At 38.3% G+C, this 19,407-nt stretch overlaps 1 protein-coding gene across 1 annotated transcript; it reads left to right on the top strand.

Moving 5' to 3' along the window:
* Window positions 1–1,519: 1,519 nt before the first annotated feature.
* LOC575689 (beta-glucuronidase) lies at window positions 1,520–17,619 on the top strand. The gene is made up of 13 exons (XM_776075.5): window positions 1,520–1,814; window positions 3,074–3,256; window positions 3,861–4,036; window positions 4,863–5,005; window positions 6,162–6,355; window positions 7,235–7,375; window positions 8,733–8,908; window positions 11,355–11,504; window positions 13,415–13,502; window positions 14,325–14,501; window positions 15,513–15,648; window positions 16,083–16,228; window positions 17,358–17,619. The coding sequence occupies exons 1-12, from the start codon at window positions 1,605–1,607 to the stop codon at window positions 16,199–16,201; spliced, it is 1,893 nt and encodes a 630-aa protein (XP_781168.2). The 5' UTR covers window positions 1,520–1,604; the 3' UTR covers window positions 16,202–16,228; window positions 17,358–17,619.
* Window positions 17,620–19,407: the final 1,788 nt, after the last annotated feature.

The raw sequence follows: 19,407 nt of genomic DNA, 5'->3' as shown, positions 1-19,407 counted from the left end.
AATTTGGCAAAAATTATGCACCAAATCAAGCCATTTATACATCAATTTAAAAAAAAAATCTTCAACTGCTGAGGGGGCACATCACCCTCAGACACCCCTTGCGTTCTTGTTCCTTCTTAGTTAAAATTAAGACTGTTTTCTTTTTAAATATGGCAAATAGAATGCACCAAATTGAGCCATCTATCCATCAATTTCAAAAAAATCTTCAACTTCTGAGGGGGGCACATCCCCCCTCAGACATTCCCTGCGTTCTACTGTTTTCTTTTTAATTTGGCAAAAAGTATGCTCCAAAACGAGCTATTATTTTAAGCATCAATTTAAAAAAAATTCTTGACCTTCTTAGGGGGCACATAGTCAGACACCCCCCCCCCCCCCCCCCTGCGTCGCGCGCCCATTCGCCCCCCTCACAAAATAACCTGGCGCCGCCCCACAGTGGGCCAGGGAGGGACCAAAGTGCGCCAAAACTCATGTTTGGGGATTTCTTTTTTATAAATCCAGAGGAAATGTTTAGATTTCCAGGGATTTTCGCTTAAATTGTATTACCAACATTTTCTCTGATGTCTAAGCTTTAAGTTGATACCAGATTTGGCTGCCCGATTCTGCCGCCCGTTATTATGTTAGAGCTGTTTTCCTTGCAACATTGCCCCGAAAAATGTGTTTATTTTGGTCTGCGGTGTCAGAACAAGTGTCACGCGCCCCCTCGCGCCGTGATTTATGACCACGAATCCTTCATGAATCATCCGCGGACCCCAAAAACCCACATTTTCGGGGCAATGTGGCAAGGGAAATCGGCTCTAACATAGCAATGGGCAAGTTTGGGCAGCCAAATTTGGTATCAACTTGAAGCTTAGACATCAGAGGAAAGGGTGGTATTAAAATTTAAGCGGTACACCGCGGAGATCTAAACATTTCTTCTGGATTTATAAAAAAAACATGGATAATTAGTCCATTTTCAGTGAATTACCCTATAATATATCATGAAGATTGTGTTTCTATTAATTTTAACCCATTCATTCAACGAAATGAACTATCAGGAATATGTGAGAGCAATTTCATATCAATAACTTTAAAACTTCATGTTGATTTGAAAGATTTATAAAATAGGTCACTTTTGCACTAAAACTGTGAATATGTAGGATTTTGCTGTTTGAAGTAGTAAATTTATACCCTTATTGTGCATACCGGAATTAAATATTTCACTGAGGTATTCCTCTATGTATTACCTTTCAACTGGGCAAGAAAAAAATAGAAAAAAATAAATCACCCAAAAATAGTTTTGGCGCACTTTGGTCCCTCCCTGTCCCACTGTGCGCCCTGTCTGAACTTGTGTCCCCCCCCCCCCCCCCCACGGTCTAAAATGGATTGACGCCCATGCTCTGGGGGCGCTAGAGCCAACGACTACGAAGTATGCGTACACCATAGAGATATATACTTAATTAAGTATATATCTCTATATGGCGTACACCTTTATTGAATCTCATGATCAGGTGATATGTCACGTGATATATAAACATTTATCTCCACTACACTAGTTTTCCGTCTTCTTTTGAGCTACGACGTGTCTTGTTCTGAAATTTTAATATATTCACTGTATTTTAGTAATTATGACGTTTGTATACTCCATATTACCCCTTCTTATCCTGACAGTCGGAGCTGAAGCCAAAGATGAAATTAAAGGGGGAATGTTGTCTTTGCAAGATTCAGAATCTCGCGAAGTTAGGTCGCTGGATGGAGTGTGGGCGTTTCGCGCCGATGACTCGCCCGGGCGGTCTGCCGGGTTTGACGGTCAATGGTGGTCTCGGCCGCTGAGAGAGGTATTGTAGGCTCACAATAATGTTACACAGTATAGAGTCTACAATTAGACTGCAATTCAAGAGGACCTAAGATCTCACTTACATAAGTGAAAGCCAATAAATCACAAGTAGTCTAGGCCATATACCAATTAGACCATTATTAGAAAGAGTCTATAGACGGTATACCAGCAGTTGAAATCTGTTTGACTAGCCTAGACCGAAAATTCTGTCTCTTTCGTTCGTTAGGTCTATATTTTTTTGCCTCAGCTCGGAGACAATATGTTTTCTGGTTGTCCATCTGTACGTCCCATTCTTACGTTATCTCAAGAACCAATTGATCGTTTACCGCCAAACTTGGGTCATGTATGTATCTAGACCAAATTTTTCTGTCTCTTTCGTTCGTTAGCCTCTCATTTGGGAAGGGTCGGCTCTCTCTTTAGAGACAGAACAGGCCCATACGCTTTAGTGTTCACGTACGGTGTAACGTTTCTTTACACCAAACTTGGCAAAACTACCGGCCAAATTCCATATTTCACAGGATGTATATCCGGTGCATCTTATTTTGACAATTAATGTATAGGCTTAACTACTTCAGTTCCACTTACCAACTTGACTGAAATAATCTGTTTAATGGTCCCTTTTTAGGAAATTATGGGTCAAAATTGACATCCATGATAAAAATCTTGCAGCGGTAGTTTAAACTCTCGCTGCGCATGACGTCATCTAAATCTCATCCCTTCTAGTCTACGCCGAAGGCAAAATGATTATAACGAAAAAACTGTGCATGTCATTACGAACTCGTAGCTCGGGGCTCCTTATGTATGCAAAATTAGCTTGTGAACGCATTGTCAATGCTGACAGATGGATTACTATCAAACTCGGGACATGTATGTACCTGCCAATGAACTGATTAGATTAGATAATAATATATAGATGAAGCGCTTACATTAGGTACATCGTTGTATCAATGTATTGGGCGCTTTATAAAAGCAGAATACTATTATTATTATTAGGGTCATGAGGTCAAAGTTTAAAGGGTCATACATGTAAATGAAAAATAGCTAGTCACGATATTCTGAGACTTGTTAATGGATTACAATCAAACTTGAATTTTTTTAATTGCTTCTGTTTTGGTTTGTAAAAACGCTCTATGCATGCAGTCGAACATCCATCTAGTTTCCTTCAGTAGTGCAATAACAAACTCCGCAAGGAATAATTCAAGGTTGTATTGCAAACACCAAAGTTATTAATTTTTCTTTTCTCCCCCAACTTCCAATTAGTCTGGACCGGTGATAGATATGCCAGTACCATCCAGCTACAACGACATCACCCAAGATCGCTCACTCAGGGATTTTGTAGGCTGGGCTTGGTATGAGAAAGAGTTCTACCCTCCAAGGTCTTGGAGCAAGAACGGTCAGAGGATGGTGCTACGGTTTGAAAGTGCCCATTATGAAACTATTGTTGTACGTGCCATGTTTTCTGTCATAGCATGCTAAAGAGAATTCAAAGTATTGAATTGGATTCATATTAAATTTATATAAGTGAAAAGTTAGTCACTTTGTGTGTTGGAACAAATTGGATAGTGCTTACATGTTCTGGTAGATTGTTATTCCTTCTTTATGCGTTTAATTGATTTAAAGAAATTGCTTAGCATAGGAAGACAAACCAATAACATTAAAGAGATCCAAGACCTTAAATCAGATACAATCTTTCTTTGTTTAAGAATTTTAAAAAGGCATGTATATCAGGAAGAATCAGGGAGAAAAACATGACTAATAGTTATTTAAATTTAGATATCCACACCCAAAGCTAATTGGTAATTTAACTCTTTAGCAATTTGATGGTCGGTTTCATTTGGAGTCTTATCAAGTTGTGTAGAATCAGCAAAAGGGGGTTATTTTCTCATATGTTTGTTGTCCTACAGTTGCCAATGTAAAATGTCTGTATACTTTCATTCAGCTCTAAGCAATCTATGCCACTGATTTTTCAGCTTTCCTTCAAAGTGATTTGATATCAAAGTTAGATCGCCTTTTGACAAATGTCCTTTCTCTCCCTCATTTGCCACAGTGGTTCAACTCCCAAGAAGTGGTTAGGCATTCGGGTGGGCATCTTCCATTTGAAGTAGAGGTAACATCTCTTCTGCACTTTGGACAGCTCAACCGAATTACAGTTGCTGTGAATAATACCTTGACCCCTAATACTCTGCCACCAGGGACGATAACACACTACGATGACCTCACAATGTAAGTTCATAGCCCGTATTCTGAAGTCAGGTTTAACTTTAAACCTAGGTATAAGTCTAGTCTAAGCCTCCCCTAACTCTCAGATTTAAACCTAGGTTTAACATTATGTTTCTAAGCATTTCTAAACCTGGGTTTAACTAAACATGACTTCAGAATACGGGCCTTAGGCCTTAGGGAATATGTGGACAAGTCCAAGGCATCTTGTCCTATTTGACTACATCTCTGATTTTCATTTGCCTGAAGGTTGTGTTGAGCCCATATTCAAACTTTAGATAGTCAGATTAATTATCAAGCAAAAGTATGTTTTATAGTGTCAATCATGATGATTATTACACAATACTTGTTAATGTCACAAAATAAATACCCCAAATTTTGGACTTGTCCACATATCATAAAAGTGTGTGGCTTGCACCAAGTAATGTACCTCCCTACCCAAATAAAAAGTTGGGAGTGTGAAATCCATCATGATCTTTTTGACACCACTAAATGTCTGGTCCTTTCTGTAGAGATCTTCGTAATGTGTACCGGTAATACAATACTCTTGGCAGACATATATAATGTATAAAAATATATTGACAAGGAACACTATCTAGATGACAAATGTGGGCAAATAATAATTTTTTTTTTTAAAGATTTAATTTATTTAGAGCTCCGTTTCCTTGTTGACATTATTTTTGGTCTAGGCTAGTTTATATCTGGCTATTCCCAAGACCCAAGTATGGCCAGTTTGAGACCTGTTTGGATTCAGAGCTACAATGGTAGTTATGCACTCTACGACTTCATTAACTTTCTTCTCTTTATTTATTTTGTTTGGCTTTTTCTCTAGGTATCCACCCAATTATTTTGAGCAGGAATACTCGTTTGACTTCTTCAACTATGCTGGAATCCAGAGATCTGTCAAACTCTACACGACTCCCAAAGGTTACGTAGATGACATTGATGTTGTCACAAACTTCACAGGAACGACAGGTAGGACATGTTTGCTTTAGTTAGGCATGTTTTTAATCTACCCATTGATAGTAGGAGTCGATATTGAAAGAAAAAGAAGCATGTTCCCGCAGCGAAGCATGAAGTTCAAGAGCCAAAAAAGTTGTCCATCAGGACTTGATGATTATACTCTGTTTGATACTGTATTAACTGTTTCGTAGAGGTGTCGTGGTCTAGTGGATATGTCACCAGACTGTGGATCACATGGTTCGTGGTTCAAGTCCTGCTGCGGCACTAGTGTCCTTTGGCAAGACATTAATCTACATTTGCAACTCTCTAGCCATGTGTGATATTGGCACCTAGTAGGAATTTATTCCTTGAAAACTTTTAATGCCTTAAAGCAGCTGGCAGGAATATCAGTTTTCCGGCAATTGCAGAAATTCTGGCTTTTTGATTAATTTTGGTTGTCAAATAGATGTGTATCAATCAGTTATAATATGAATGATCCAGAATAAAAAACATGAATAGTCTTCGAATTGTGATTTTAAGTATACTACCATGTGGTTTGTATATTGTATTGTGCGGCAGATACGAATGATTTGTTAAAATTGCTCAAGCATGCATGCGGTGCATGTGCCTAGCTGTGTGAGCTAACCTTCAGCAGCCGAAGCTAAGCGAATTATACGCACAGCTAGCTAGCTGTGTTCGAATGTTCATCACCGCTAACAGCACTTTTTTATCCAGCCCTAGAGACAATTGCCACTGGAATCCCTGAGCTGGGCTAAAGCCGGGATAATAATATTACTTTGTAGTCGCCTTGAGCATCCCCTGGGTGGGATACCTGTGCAATATAAATGTAGCTAATTTTAGTATCATTATAATTTGTTACTCGAGGTGGATTCAATTGAACACAGTTCATCCATTGCCTGCATTAACCTGGTGGTCTGTATGAGATAATTCAGTAGTCAAAGGTTTAATGTTTATTACAATAGTTTGAATTTCCTTCATTTGTGAAATTCAAAACAGATTCACAAATACTGAAGTTTCATATTATGGAACATTTTCTGTATTCAGGTAAACAATGAAAATACATATTATTATTAGTCAATATCTTCATTACTTTAAATGCAGTTCCAATACTTTTTAATATTTAACAAACAAAGATGATATCAATTTTCTTTGTACTCATGGCTTGCAGGTCATGTGATTTTCAACATTACGGTTGGTGGCGCCCCATCATCGAAAGTGGTAGCTGTTGTAGACCTACTGGACAGGGCAGGTCTTGTAGTAGCTTCGAGTACCAAGATGAATGGGCTACTAGTGGTCAGTGAGGCCAATCTGTGGTGGCCCTACACTATGCACAATGACTCCGCCTATCTCTACACACTCAAGGTAGGAAAATGTCATGATCAATGGAGTAGCCACAGGGGGGAGGGGGTGCACATTTCCCCTAATTGTAGGATGAAAAATGGCCCGGAGAAAAGAAAGAAATGGGAGAGGGAAAGGCAAGGCAATGACAGTGTGAAAAGAACAACCTCCCACAATCTACATTAGTTGTATAGGGCTGTATTAATTATACTGCATATCTTTGCCCCTTTCCCTTTTAAAATGTCAGTTCCCCCTCTATAGATGGACCCATGCTCCACTGAAAATAATGTTTTGAATAATATTAAATTCAAGTCCTGCCATTATCCCAGAAGAGTGATGAATTTGTTTGGTGGTCATGTTTCATTATGTCAAGTATTGTTTTCAATAATGGTGCTATAGTTTGTTTATACGTATTGCTCTCATGTTACACTTAGTGAACATATATTTACCATGTAGATTAGGAGGTGTGCGTTTTGAAAAGGAAGTTAATTATATAAAAGTCTGATAGCATGCATGGGGAAAACTGAAGTACCTCTAAAATTTAAAAGAGAATCATGGGCATACCAGTTCTTGTTTCTGCACTGGAAATTTGAATTCCTTATAAATACAAGATATGAGGGAGGATTGATTCTTTCACTTGTTTTGTTCTTTCTTTTAACAAAGAAGACAGCTAGGGCTTTGCACTAAACCACTTGCACTAACCATTTGCCCTAAGAATCCAAATTGACATTTCTAAGGTGTGGGATGGAGTCTCTGCTTAATTTCCAATGTTCTTGGTGTCCAGTGATAATATTAGGGATCTCATATGCATCAAAAACCTCTTAGTGTACATCACTATTGTTTTGATTTCCAACTGAATTCATAACTTCTGTTTTGTCTCTCCTTTCTCTTCCTTGTTTCAAGGTTTCAGTTTCCTTCGAGGGCACAACTGATGTCTATCGTCTCCCCGTTGGTATCCGCACAGTGAGAGTCACAAACAAGCAATTCCTCATCAACAATCAACCGTTCTACTTCCATGGTGTCAACAAACATGAAGATGCAGATGTAAGAATGTAATAATGATAATAATATTCTGTTCCTGTATAGTGCATAGTATATTTATATAATATTGACTGGCCTTGAGGGGTATATCAGAAATATTGACCAAGCTCAGATCATATTGCCCCGAGTCGAAAGACGAGGGCAATATGGTCTTAGCGCGGTCAATATTTCTGATATCCCCCGAAACTAAAGCCAGTCAATATTTTTATTGTTATCCAAATCAGACATCTAGAGCAAATACAGACATCCACCATGACAATCTCAAGAACTGAACAAACTTTGTCAAACCAACACTGTGCATCCAGTGCTTGACAAAATTTTCGATACACTACAAACAGTGTGTATTTGGTGTGATTATTACGTCACAATAGAGTGCGCGCATAGTGCGCAGGTTCTCGTACGCATAATATTAATAGATGCGCAATGAAAATGCGAGACCGTGGAAAATACCAAGGTATATTTTCACTCGTCTCTACACGCAAAGTCAATACGCGCAGGGAGACCAAGGAAAATACAAAGAATATACCCCTCCGTTCCCACTGCTGGTGAAAACTAGGGCAATACGGTTTTGTAAATGACCAGCTCAGATGTCTGATACGGGTAATAATATGATATAACTTCCTCAAAGAGCTTTGGAAATGATTACCCTTTCTCTAGCTCTAGCAGCCATTATCAGAGCAGAGTTATTACACTTTACCTGAGTGGAGAGTGGCAAATATAGATTAATGTCTTGCCAAAGGATGTTGGTGCTTTGGCAGGGATTTGAACCCTGTACCTTGTGGTTGGCAGTCTGGAAAACTATCCGCTAGACAACAACAACAACAACAACACCTCTACACTGCTATTACTGTCTCTGAAGGCTAATTGTGAGGCTAGCATCCCATCATTTCAAAGCCTTTCAGTGTTTTCATCTTTCCTTGATAATCCTATAGTTTCGGTCTTGGGTTTCTGCAGTCCCGTCCCGTTCTTCCAGTATATCTGAAGAGTACTAGACAAAAGTTCTAAATGAATTCTGTCCAAACGCTACTCTACAATTCTGAAGTCCCATTTTACTCTCTATCATAATGTATTATTTGTTGACTCTTGATAATTGCCTGGTTTCCTTATAATGTTTTTTTTTGGAGACATGAATTTTGGTAATCTGACGTTTGTTCCAGTTACAATTCAACCAGGCTTTATTTCAACAACAAGAAAAGGGACAAGGTAGCAATTCTGTTTGAAGATAGGTTTAGGGTAAGGTAAAGTGTTTGATCTAGAATGAAAATGACAGAATTTCCTTTATGTAGGGAAATATAGTGTGGAGCTGTTTTTGCCAGAGCATGTATCCAACAATCTGTATCTCTTGTTATGTGTGGTTTAGATAAGAGGGAAAGGTGTTGACTACCCCCTCATCCTCAAGGACATCAACCTCTTGAAGTGGCTTGGAGCAAACGCCTTCAGGACAAGCCATTACCCATACTCTGAAGAGATCATGGATCTCTGTGACAGGCATGGCATCGTGGTGATCGACGAGTGCCCAGCCGTCGGGATGCGTTCGTAAGTTTCCAGTTCTATTAAAGGGATCATTTAACAATGTTAAATCTGAGATGCACGGCCCTACGTGTTATCAGTGTCTGTGATATGGTGTTTTAGTGAAGCCCTAAAAAAATTGTGCTTCAAAGTGATTAAGGAGTGCCTCAAAAAAGTAAAAACCTTTGAGTGACCGGTTTTACCATACCGGTACTCGTTTTCCCCAATAGACTATAGTGTTATGAAAACCGTTTGGCAAACGCAAAATGTGATTTCGATTTTCAATCATACATATCTTGATTATCAGACAGAAGATCGGCTTGGAAAAGTCATGGGGTTCCTAACTGACCTGAAGGTTTATAACTATCATGGCAGCATGAGCTAAATCAAGGATTTTTTTAAAGGATCTAAGACAAAGTTACCAGATCCCTTTAACCCATGGCCCCCAGGAAGCAGGCGGTCCCTGTACGAAGCCTATGGGAGTGAGAGGATTCATTTATCAATGGGTTGGTTAACCCATTTTCACACAGGACAGGACGAAAGTGACTCCTGTAGGAAGCCTTGTATGTCAATGAAAGAATTCAGTAGTCAACAGATTAAGTTAGGCCTTATTGAGTGTCTTTACAATTGATGATCTTTGAAGGTTTGCACGGTTGAACAGTTGAAATGCACTATAAAAGGAATGTTGGTTATGATTTATTAGAAGGAACCAGTTCATGAAAGAACTATGGTTTAACAAAATAAAGGAGTAATGAAAGTGAGAAAAGTAGGCAGTTCATATATTTTCATGGAGTGCAAAAAGATGAACCTTTGCACAGGAGAGGTCAGTGACCCCTATGACAATGAGAGTAGTCAGTGGTCAATGGTTGACTTTGTTTAACAATTACTGCTTTCATTCATTTAGTCTTAAGCTGTACATGAATTTGCCAACGTGCTTGCTCCATAGAAAAGTCAATTAAGAGTATTATAAACTCATGCGATATGAAACTCATGTGATAAAGTAGAGAGAAGACCCATTTAAAGCAAACAAAAGAAGTTAAATACCCCCCCCCCACCCCATACAAACAAATGTATGGGGAAGGGGCTATTTGGCTTATGTGAATAAAAAGCATTACTAATCCCAAACAGATGGATCAAGTGGGTGTTTCATTGTATCCATTGAAATTTAACTTTTGATTCACCTAGGTACCATGTTTAGAACATCCTGGAGTGGTAATCTTTTCATTATTTGGTTTATACCACATCAAACTCTCTTAAAAAATGTTTTAGAAGTCCCTAGCTGTGTATAATATACAATGAGTAGATTGCTTGCTCAAATGTTTGTTGTTATGCCTCCGTTATGAAGTAGCCGGAGGCATTATGTTTTCGGGTTGTCCGTCCGTCCGTACGTCCGTACGTCTGTACGTACGTACGTCCCGTTCTTGGGATCGCGTTATCTGAAGAACCGATTGATGGATTCCTGCCAACCTTTGGTCATGTATGTATCTTGCAGAGCCGATGAACTGAATAGATTTTGGGGTCACGAGGTCAAAGGTCAAAGGTCACAGGGCTCATTAGGTATGCAAAAACAACTCGTGATCGCGTTATCTGAAGAACCGATTGATGGATTCCTGCCAAACTTTGGTCATGTATGTATCTTGCAGAGCCAATGAACTGATTAGATTTTAGGGTCACGATGTTAAAGGTCAAAGGTCACAGGGCTCATTATGTATGCAAAAACAGCTCGTGATCGCGTTATCTCAAGAACCGATTGATGGATTGCTGCCAAACTTAGGTCGTGTATGTTACTTGCAGAGCCAATGAACTGATTAGATTTTGGGGTCACGAGGTCAAAGGTCAAAAGCCACAGCACACATTATGTATGCAAAAACAGCTTGTGATCGCGTTATCTCAAGAACCGATTGATGGATTCCCGCCAAACTTAGGTCATATATGTTACTAGCAGAGCCGATGAACTGATTAGATTTAGGGGTCATAAGGTCAAAGGTCATGGGCTCATTATGTATGCAAAAATCGCTTGTGAACGCATTCTCAGTAGAACTGACAGATGGATTACTATTTAACTCAGGACATCTTGCAGAGCCAATGAACTGAGTAGATTTTAGGGTCATGAGGTCAAAGATCAAAGGGTCATATATGTATATGAGAAATTGCTTGTAATCACGATATTCTGAGAACCTGTCAATGGATTACAATTGAACTTGAATTTGAAAAATTTCTTCTGTTTTGGTTTGTAAAATTGCTCTATGACGGAGGCATCATTTTCGACTGCGCGCAGTCGAATTCCATCTAGTTTAAATTCTGAATCAGATTTTGAGAATGTACACATCATTTTTTCGCTTGCCTTTTAATTTTGTACGACACATGATACATCAAGAACAACATGTATGAAGGGAATTTGGAACATGCATTGCTTGGTTGCATTCATTTGCATTTATCTTATTTATGTAAACTATTATTTCTCATTTTTCAGAGCCAATAATTTTGTAAATGCCACCCTGGTGCATCATCAGCAGGTCATGGCAGAGCTGGTGAGGAGAGATAAGAACCGCCCCTCGGTGGTCATGTGGTCAGTAGCCAACGAGCCAGCGTCCAGTCTGGCTGTAGCTGGACCTTACTTTGAGTAAGTCACCAAACCATTACTCCTACATATGCTGAGAGTTCTGTAACCTTTGAAGTACAAGAAATGCACTCTGATGATCCTTCTGTAAAATGGATTATAGAAGAGCAAAACAAATTCTTCATTGGCTTTCTTCAAAGGGTCTTACAACAAAGGGGGGTTCCTTATGATATGATGAATATACATTAGTAAAGGCATTAGTAAGAATTATCAACACTGGTTACATGAACTTTCTGATCGAACAGTCTAATACCTGGGCGAAAGCTGAGGTTGTTTCAAGATAAACTTGAGTTCTGGTAAAAAAAAGAAAATGAATTCTCACAGAATCTAACAAAACTTACACTGAATGTTCGAGATTACAAATAAATGTCATGTGCCAAACAATTTTGGAAGAAAATGTATACTGGCTGAGTAATGAGCATAGAAAGATAAGGAAATCTAGGTAGTACTAGCCCGACACCATTTGGGTTGTCCCATATACATCTTTCTGTGTACAGTGATTGTTACTTTACCAAGACTGGGCCGAATTTATGATAATTTTGATGACTCCAGAACTTTGCAGTACACACTAATACTTACATGCTATATGATCAACTTTTTCTGATCCATTCCACACTTTTTCTTTCACAATGAAATCGCATTACCAGAATTCACCTTTATCTTTAAACTCATACCTGCCAATCCTCTTGAATAATCTGATTTTCTGGATTTTTAGGACCTTAAAATTTGGAATATTCAGATTTGTATGCCTCCACTACAAAGTAGCCGGAGGCATTATGTTTTCGGGTTGTCCGTCCATCCGTCCGTCCGTCCGACCATACGTACGTACGTCCCGTTCTAGTGATCGCGTTATCTCAAGAACCCATTGATGGATTCCTGCCAAACTTAAGTCATGTATGTATCTTGCAGAGCCAATGAACTGATTTAATTTTGGGGTCGCGAGATTCAAGGTCAAAGGACACAGGACTCATTATGTATTCAAAAATAGCTTGTTATCGCGTTATCTCAAGAACCCATTGATGGATTCCCACCAAACCTGGGTCATGTATGAACCTTGCAAAGCCAATGAACTGATTTGATTTTGGGATTGCGAGATCCGAGGTCAAAGGTCACAGCACTCATTATGTATGCAGAAATAGCTCGTGATCGCGTTATCTCAAGAACCCATTAATGGATTCCTGCCAAACTTGGGTCATGTATGTATCTTGCAAAGCCAATGAACTGATTTGATTTTGGGGTCGCGAGATCCGAGGTCAAAGGTCACAGGACTCATTATGTATGCAAAAATAGCTCGCTTCTGTTTTGGTTTGTAAATTTGCTCCATGGCGGAGGCATCATTTTCGACTGCGCGCGGTCAAAGGTCCATCTAGTTTTGAATTCTGATTTTGTTTGTTTGTTTGTGTTTGTTCATTGTTGTTTTATTTTGTTGCTAAAGCCAAATTAAGCTTGTTTTATCATGTGCCGTGATTTGAGAGTTCACGTATTGCGTGCGTTGAATGGCTGCATGATCGAGCAGCGAATTGTATTCACTCTTTTGTACAGATTTACCGCGTTTTGCCAGTTACACTGCCGCTGCATGTGCAAAAGCCTGTTAAGGGTACAAATTTCTTATTTTCGAAGGCATAGATTCCTAATTCTTATTTTTAAATATCGGCAGGTATGTAAACTGTTTCAAAGGTACTGAGGGTGGATAATTGTACTAATACATAGTGATCCCTTTGTTTTTCTGTACATGGATTTACAGTGTACTTTAAAGGGAGAATTATGTAATACTTGATCAGTATTTGAAAATGATTTATGGAACCGTATTTCAAAATGCACTTCCATTAACCTTTAAGCAATCGTAGCAACATTAGACCTTGTTTCTCGAACCATAATCATGTCTATTTTTTATTTTGTTTTTTTGTTCACAGGAGTGTCATTTCATACACAAGAAAGTTGGATCCACATCGACCTGTCACATTTGTTGCAAATAGCCCCACACCAGAAAGCGATCGTGCAGTATGTCATATCATTTTTGATATAATAACCGGTGATGTAGTTTCCACCATTATTGTAGTTGAAGACTTACAACTAAAAAGAAATTTTGTCTTATTATTTTGCTCAACAGAGCATTTCCACCCTTGTAAAGTTAGTTTTAATTGTAGCAGATAAATGAGAGGAACAGGTCAGTGAAAGTTAGAGCAAATTCCTAGTAAAAATAAGAAACTTATGAATTTATCAAAATAGTGATCAATCAAACACAAATTGGCAACACTGTGACATATCTTGTGAGTTCCTCTCCAATTTGCTCTGTACCCAAAATTCCATAAACTTTCATTTTCTTTGTTATTGATAACAATATAGATTTTCTACACACAGGGGATGTATAGAAACATATGCAATGATTATATTTTGGGTGTATGTATGATTGAAAAATGTCTTTCTTCAGTTTTCAGTACAGAACATGTGATATCAGTGATACATTAAACTTTTCCATATTATTTCTTTATTTTGACTACAAATTATAAGAATCAGAAATTTTAGAAAAAATTGTATTTTTTGTCGTTACTCTGGGCATACAATGATTTGTCATACTTCAATTTAAAGCCTCACAGTCCTACTTGTAGCTACTTGCTCCCTCTATATAGAAAACTTCCCAAATTAGTGCCTGTTGGTCCCCATGATCCTCTTTTTTTATTACCGGTATGTTAGTTAAGAGCTGAGTTGATGAGATAGCCACCTGCCAGTGACCTGGTGGTCTAATCCCTTCTTGCGCAGTAGTATTGACAGTCTTTAATGCAAATATTTTTGTTTTCTTTGCATTGTCCCACTATTCTGCAGGCTAAGTTTGTTGATGTAGTGTGCCTGAATAGCTACATCTCCTGGTACCATCATCCAGGTCATCTTGAGCTTGTGACCCTTCAGGTCAACCACTTTCTGTCGAGCTGGCATGCCTACTACAACAAGCCAGTCATACAGACTGAATACGGGGCAGGGACCATTGCAGGCTTTCACATGGTAAATGTTAAATGATGAAAACATTATTTACAGAGCACATATCCATACATGCCAACTGTTCAGATTAAAGAGGAACATTCCTCTTTTTGGGAGAAGATAATTATCATTTTAATGCAGGTGTTCCTCTTCCTGTACAAATTTGTCTGTAGTATTGAATAGGAGAGTTAGGATTGTTCCTCTTTTTTTTTTAAATAGCATAATTTGTACAGATTTCTGATTTTCAAATGTTGGCATGTATGCATATCCTACTTCAGATATGCAGTAGGTGCCTACAAACTGATTCCAAATGCATGCTATAACAGAGAAAATAAGAAACCATTATTACTTCCAATGTTTTGTAATCCCGCAAAATTTAAGATGATTGAGATGATTTTTGTTTCAAATAAAAAGCTAAGATGCCCAAGTAATTTCAGTTTAGGTTTCCATACAGGCTTAATTAAAGGGATAAGTTAAACTTGAATAATGTCAATGCAGTGCACATGATAGGACAACATTAATTATGATAATTCTTATGAAATATTTGCTGTGGTAATAATTTCCTGCCATTTATTCAAATGCTCTTCTTTTATTCCTGTTCATATGTAGTGCTCCCACCTTTCTTCCATTTATTCTCTCTCTTCTCTGTCTGTCTTTCTTTCTGTCTGTCTCTTTCTCTCTCTCTCTCTCTCTCTCTCTCTTGTCTCTCTCTTTCTCTCTCACTCTCTCTCTCTCTCTCTTTCTTCCCTCTTGCTTCCCCTCTCTCTCTCTCCCTCTCGCTTCGTCTCTCTCTCTCTCTCTCTCTCTCTCTCTCTCTCTCTCTCTCTCTCTCCCTTTTGTATTTCTTTCTCTTATCCCTCTCAACAGAATATACGCCTCGGGCGTGTTAGACTGTTCCCAAGGTACCTTGTGTGGGTAATTCTGACTATAAATGCCCTCACTACTGCGTATTATTTGTATACTGGGTCATACGCCGTAGATAAATGAAGAGAATTATGACAGTCTAATCAAATCCTACTTTCATCATCGTTACAGTCGCCAGCGGTCATGTTCACGGAGGAGTATCAGGTTGAAATGATGGGAAACTATCACACATCCTTCGACAAGCTACGGCAGGACTTCCTCGTTGGGGAACTGGTGTGGAACTTTGCAGACTTCAATACAAAGCAAGGTAAAAATGTGCTTTGATATCTTGTTTTTGTTATTCTGAAACCACTTAAAAATTGTATAATATCATGATTTAAATATTTAAAAAATTGTAGTTAATTGCACGTTGTTAATAACCTTCTGTCTTTAAAAAGACAATATGTTTTAGGCATTTGTGTGTTAAGGTATATCATGAGTTTGGGTAATGGACCTGCACTGTGAGAGAAATTTGTATGAAATTATTCTCGGCTAATGTTCGTATTACAATCAGAAAGGTTGAGCTTTGCAGTGATAACCAACCATATTAAAGTTTCACTGCAAGTTTTCCAGAAAAGACTTGAAAAAATCTGTCCACAAACAATTAAATGAATCATAGTTCGTTAACTGTATAGATACTAATACTGACGGTATTCGTCTTCCATTTTAGTGTATTAAAAATCTGCCATTTTTATCTTTTAGGCACGACGAGAGTTGTTGGAAATAAGAAGGGGGTTTTCACACGCCAGCGCCAACCCAAAATGGAAGCCCATGTATTAAAGGAGAGATACCTAGAGCTCATCAAGACATTGGGATGCTAAGTTAATGTAACAAGCCTGTAATGAAATGTAAGTTATATGAAGAAATACCCCCCCCCTTTTTTTTCCCCCTTATTTTGTCCTACAATTTTGAAACAATGGGGGGGGGGGGGGCTGGAGGTGGCAAAACATTAGGGTAGAAATCATCCAAACCATCGCGGAGAGGCGTAGTACTAAAACTTTCAACTCTCCTCTTGCCGTTACCTCGAGAAAACGAACGATGATGGAAAAAAGAAGCAGAAAATTAAAGATAAGAGGAAGGAGGAAGAAGAAAAGAAAAGAGGAAGGAGGAAGAGGAGAGACAGAAAGAGAGAGAGAGAGAAGAAATTTAAGCGAGAAAAGAAAAGGATAAAAGAAGAGCTGGAGAGGAAGAGGAAGGAGAAAGATGAAAAGGAAGAAGGAAAGAAAGAAGAAGAAAAGATGGAAGAAGGAAAGATGGAAGAAGAAGATGGCGAGAAAGAGAGTTCATCTGTAGCAGAAATTGACGTCCACCCGGATAAAGACTTGGTAGCAGACAAAGAAGAATTAGAAGATGAGGAAGGAAAGAAAACCAGACCGGTCCCTCCTCAGAAGTTGGTAGTTAAAGTGATAGAATAGACTACAAACTTCATAAACACCTTTTTTTTTAAAGTTACATTTCTGTAGACGGAACACTTTTCTTTTCTTTTTTATTGGGTTAGGAACAGCCAATTATGATGAGTTACATATTATTTCTAATCTGAGAATCTTCTCTGTTAAAATCAGACCTGGGCTCGTTGCGTAAAACTTACCATTGATGGTAACTTTGCCATCAATGGCAACTACCAATGGAGCTCAATGGAACTCAATGGAACTCAATGGAGCTATCGACTATTAAAAATTCTCTCCAATTTGAATCTGCAATTATAAGCAAGAATTTGAGAAATAGAAATTAAACCATCATGATCCAGAGGGATTTTCACCACACTACCCTCTGCCAAATACATGTCCCAGTGATACAAGATCAATTATATAGTGAAAATCACTGCATTTCGATATATGCTGTACATATATATTACAATCTTAGTTTCTATATTCAACTTATATAAACATTTGATATAGAACAACAATGATCATGTCAAAATGCATGTTTATATGCATATTATTTTGTTTAAATCTATTCCTCGACATTCTCCGGCAGTTTCTCTGGATAGGAGGTCTCTACCATCCTCTTCTTCAGACGACGTCTTTCTTCTGCCACTCCCAAACAGGCGAGATGCATGGGCTCTGACAGAACTACATAAAGCCCTAACCGCTGCCACCACTTCCAACTTATACTCCTCCCATGCATCCCCCTTTTGCCACTCCGCACCCAGACACCCAGGATATGTAAAGCTATGGTCACAAATCAGAGCAGCGACCGACCGATCAGTAGCCTGCTCGGTCGCTGCTGGAATTAGGCATCGCCCAGCGATTAGGTCGGTGCCCGGGCGGCGACTGCCCAGGCACCGGGCGTATTTTGGGCGGCGAGTGAAAAGTGAGCAGGCGCCGCCCAAATTTTAACTCCGCGCTAAAACTTCAGCGGCGACCGGGCGATGCCCTAAAAACGAGCGGTGCCTGGGCGGCCGCCGCCGGGCAGAATTGGTTCAAAACTCGCCGCTCGGCCGCCGAGCAGGCAACTTTTGGCTAATGTGACCATAGCATTAAGTTCACACATCATTTATTGTTTTTCGAAAACTAAAGGCATATTATGGAAATACACTATTTAAGATCGAAATAAAGGTGGGAATTGTATTCACGTTGCATTATAATTTTACCTGAAATCTTTTAAAAGCTAGCAGAAGGAGGACATCTGACATAATACATGTACCAGTATGTAGTTTATGTCACAAAGTCTCGTTTGTGGACGTTCTTCTGCAATCCAACTGCCTTGTAAGTTGTAGGGGGGCTTTGCAATGAAGAATTTCACCAATGTTTGGAATGTTAATCAATCACATATTTATCTAAATTACACACCTGGATGTTTTTAAGGACTGCAGTTTTTTTTGGCAGACTCCAGGAAACACCACAAGATCGGTTCCATAATTTTGTTGAATCTTTTCAATCTTGGCTTTAACTCAGAGTTTGCTGTGGCTGCTATATATAGCTTCTCTGTAGGCAGCACAGTTGTCCTCTACTGCAAAGCCACATTCCTTTACTTTCATTTTTTTGCACACTCCTCACCTGTTGAACACCATCAATGTTCTTCATTTTATATTCAAGGCATTCATCACAATTGTACATAATTTCTGTGCAATTTTTCGCACCTTTTGACTATGCTGAATGCTTTTCTATGCAAGTTTAGTTTTGATGGGTTTTTTCTCTTTCTTTTTTTATCTGACTTTAAATTTTATCGCCACTCATTTCATCCCTATTTTCACGAAGTGACGGTAGTGAGGAAAATCGTCACTCAAATTCAAGGCAATTTTCCTCATTACCGTCACTTCGTGAAAATAGGGACGATTTACATTCCAAGTTTTTCATATTTTATATATATATATATATATATATATATATATATACTTTATACATAAACTGCAATTATGCACTTGTACGTACTGTTTTTTTTATATTCGGATGAGTAGAATAAAAGGGTGTTGAATATTGAATTTTTTACTTATGAAAGACCACAAGACATGTCACGACTGGTCTTCAAATATATATTCAATTATAATACAAATTTTGAAAATTCTTCAGTTTTTTTGTTGTCATTAAGCAATATAGAATATTGTGATAAATTAATTCTAAATCTGAAATGTCGACTAGTCTGCTCACAACTCATCATGTATACCTATCCAGGCTGCAATTTCAGTTGTCAAATTTGCAATGCATGTATCTCTTAACAGAAGACAGTACTAATGTTTAAAACTTGTGTTTTGTATACTAGTTCAATACCAGCATTGAACCTTTAAACAAAAACTTAGGATTATTTGTCCCCTGTATAATCACAATTAATACATTTAGGCTGCAATTTCATTTTTTTTTCTTTCTTTTCTTTTCTTGCCTTTTCCTTTTCATTATTTAACATTTCTGCCATGGATAAATTTTGAGTACCATTTCTTTTTATTGATCATATGTTTAAGTCTTGTACAAAAGTATAATTTTTGTATTTGTCATCTGTTATAAAATTATAAAGGAATGCCAGTTTCATGCTTATTACCACGCATACTTGTGTACATTCTATGTTTATAATATTCTGGTTAACTTTCCTT

This window comes from Strongylocentrotus purpuratus, unplaced genomic scaffold (assembly GCF_000002235.5).
Source record: "Strongylocentrotus purpuratus isolate Spur 01 unplaced genomic scaffold, Spur_5.0 spur5_scaffold_6, whole genome shotgun sequence".
Lineage (NCBI taxonomy): Eukaryota > Metazoa > Echinodermata > Echinoidea > Camarodonta > Strongylocentrotidae > Strongylocentrotus > Strongylocentrotus purpuratus.
The sequence above is the reverse complement of the archived record's forward strand: the minus strand, read 5'-3'. Positions and strand labels throughout refer to the sequence as shown.

Excerpts from the sequence above, each read along its gene's own strand:
- LOC575689 (XM_776075.5), top strand. The coding sequence starts at position 1,605 with ATGACGTTTGTATACTCCATATTACCCCTTCTTATCCTGACAGTCGGA. Across the intron at positions 3,257-3,860 it reads CCCATTATGAAACTATTGTT|TGGTTCAACTCCCAAGAAGT; the intron begins GTACGTGCCATG and ends CATTTGCCACAG. Across the intron at positions 14,502-15,512 it reads CCATTGCAGGCTTTCACATG|TCGCCAGCGGTCATGTTCAC; the intron begins GTAAATGTTAAA and ends TCATCGTTACAG.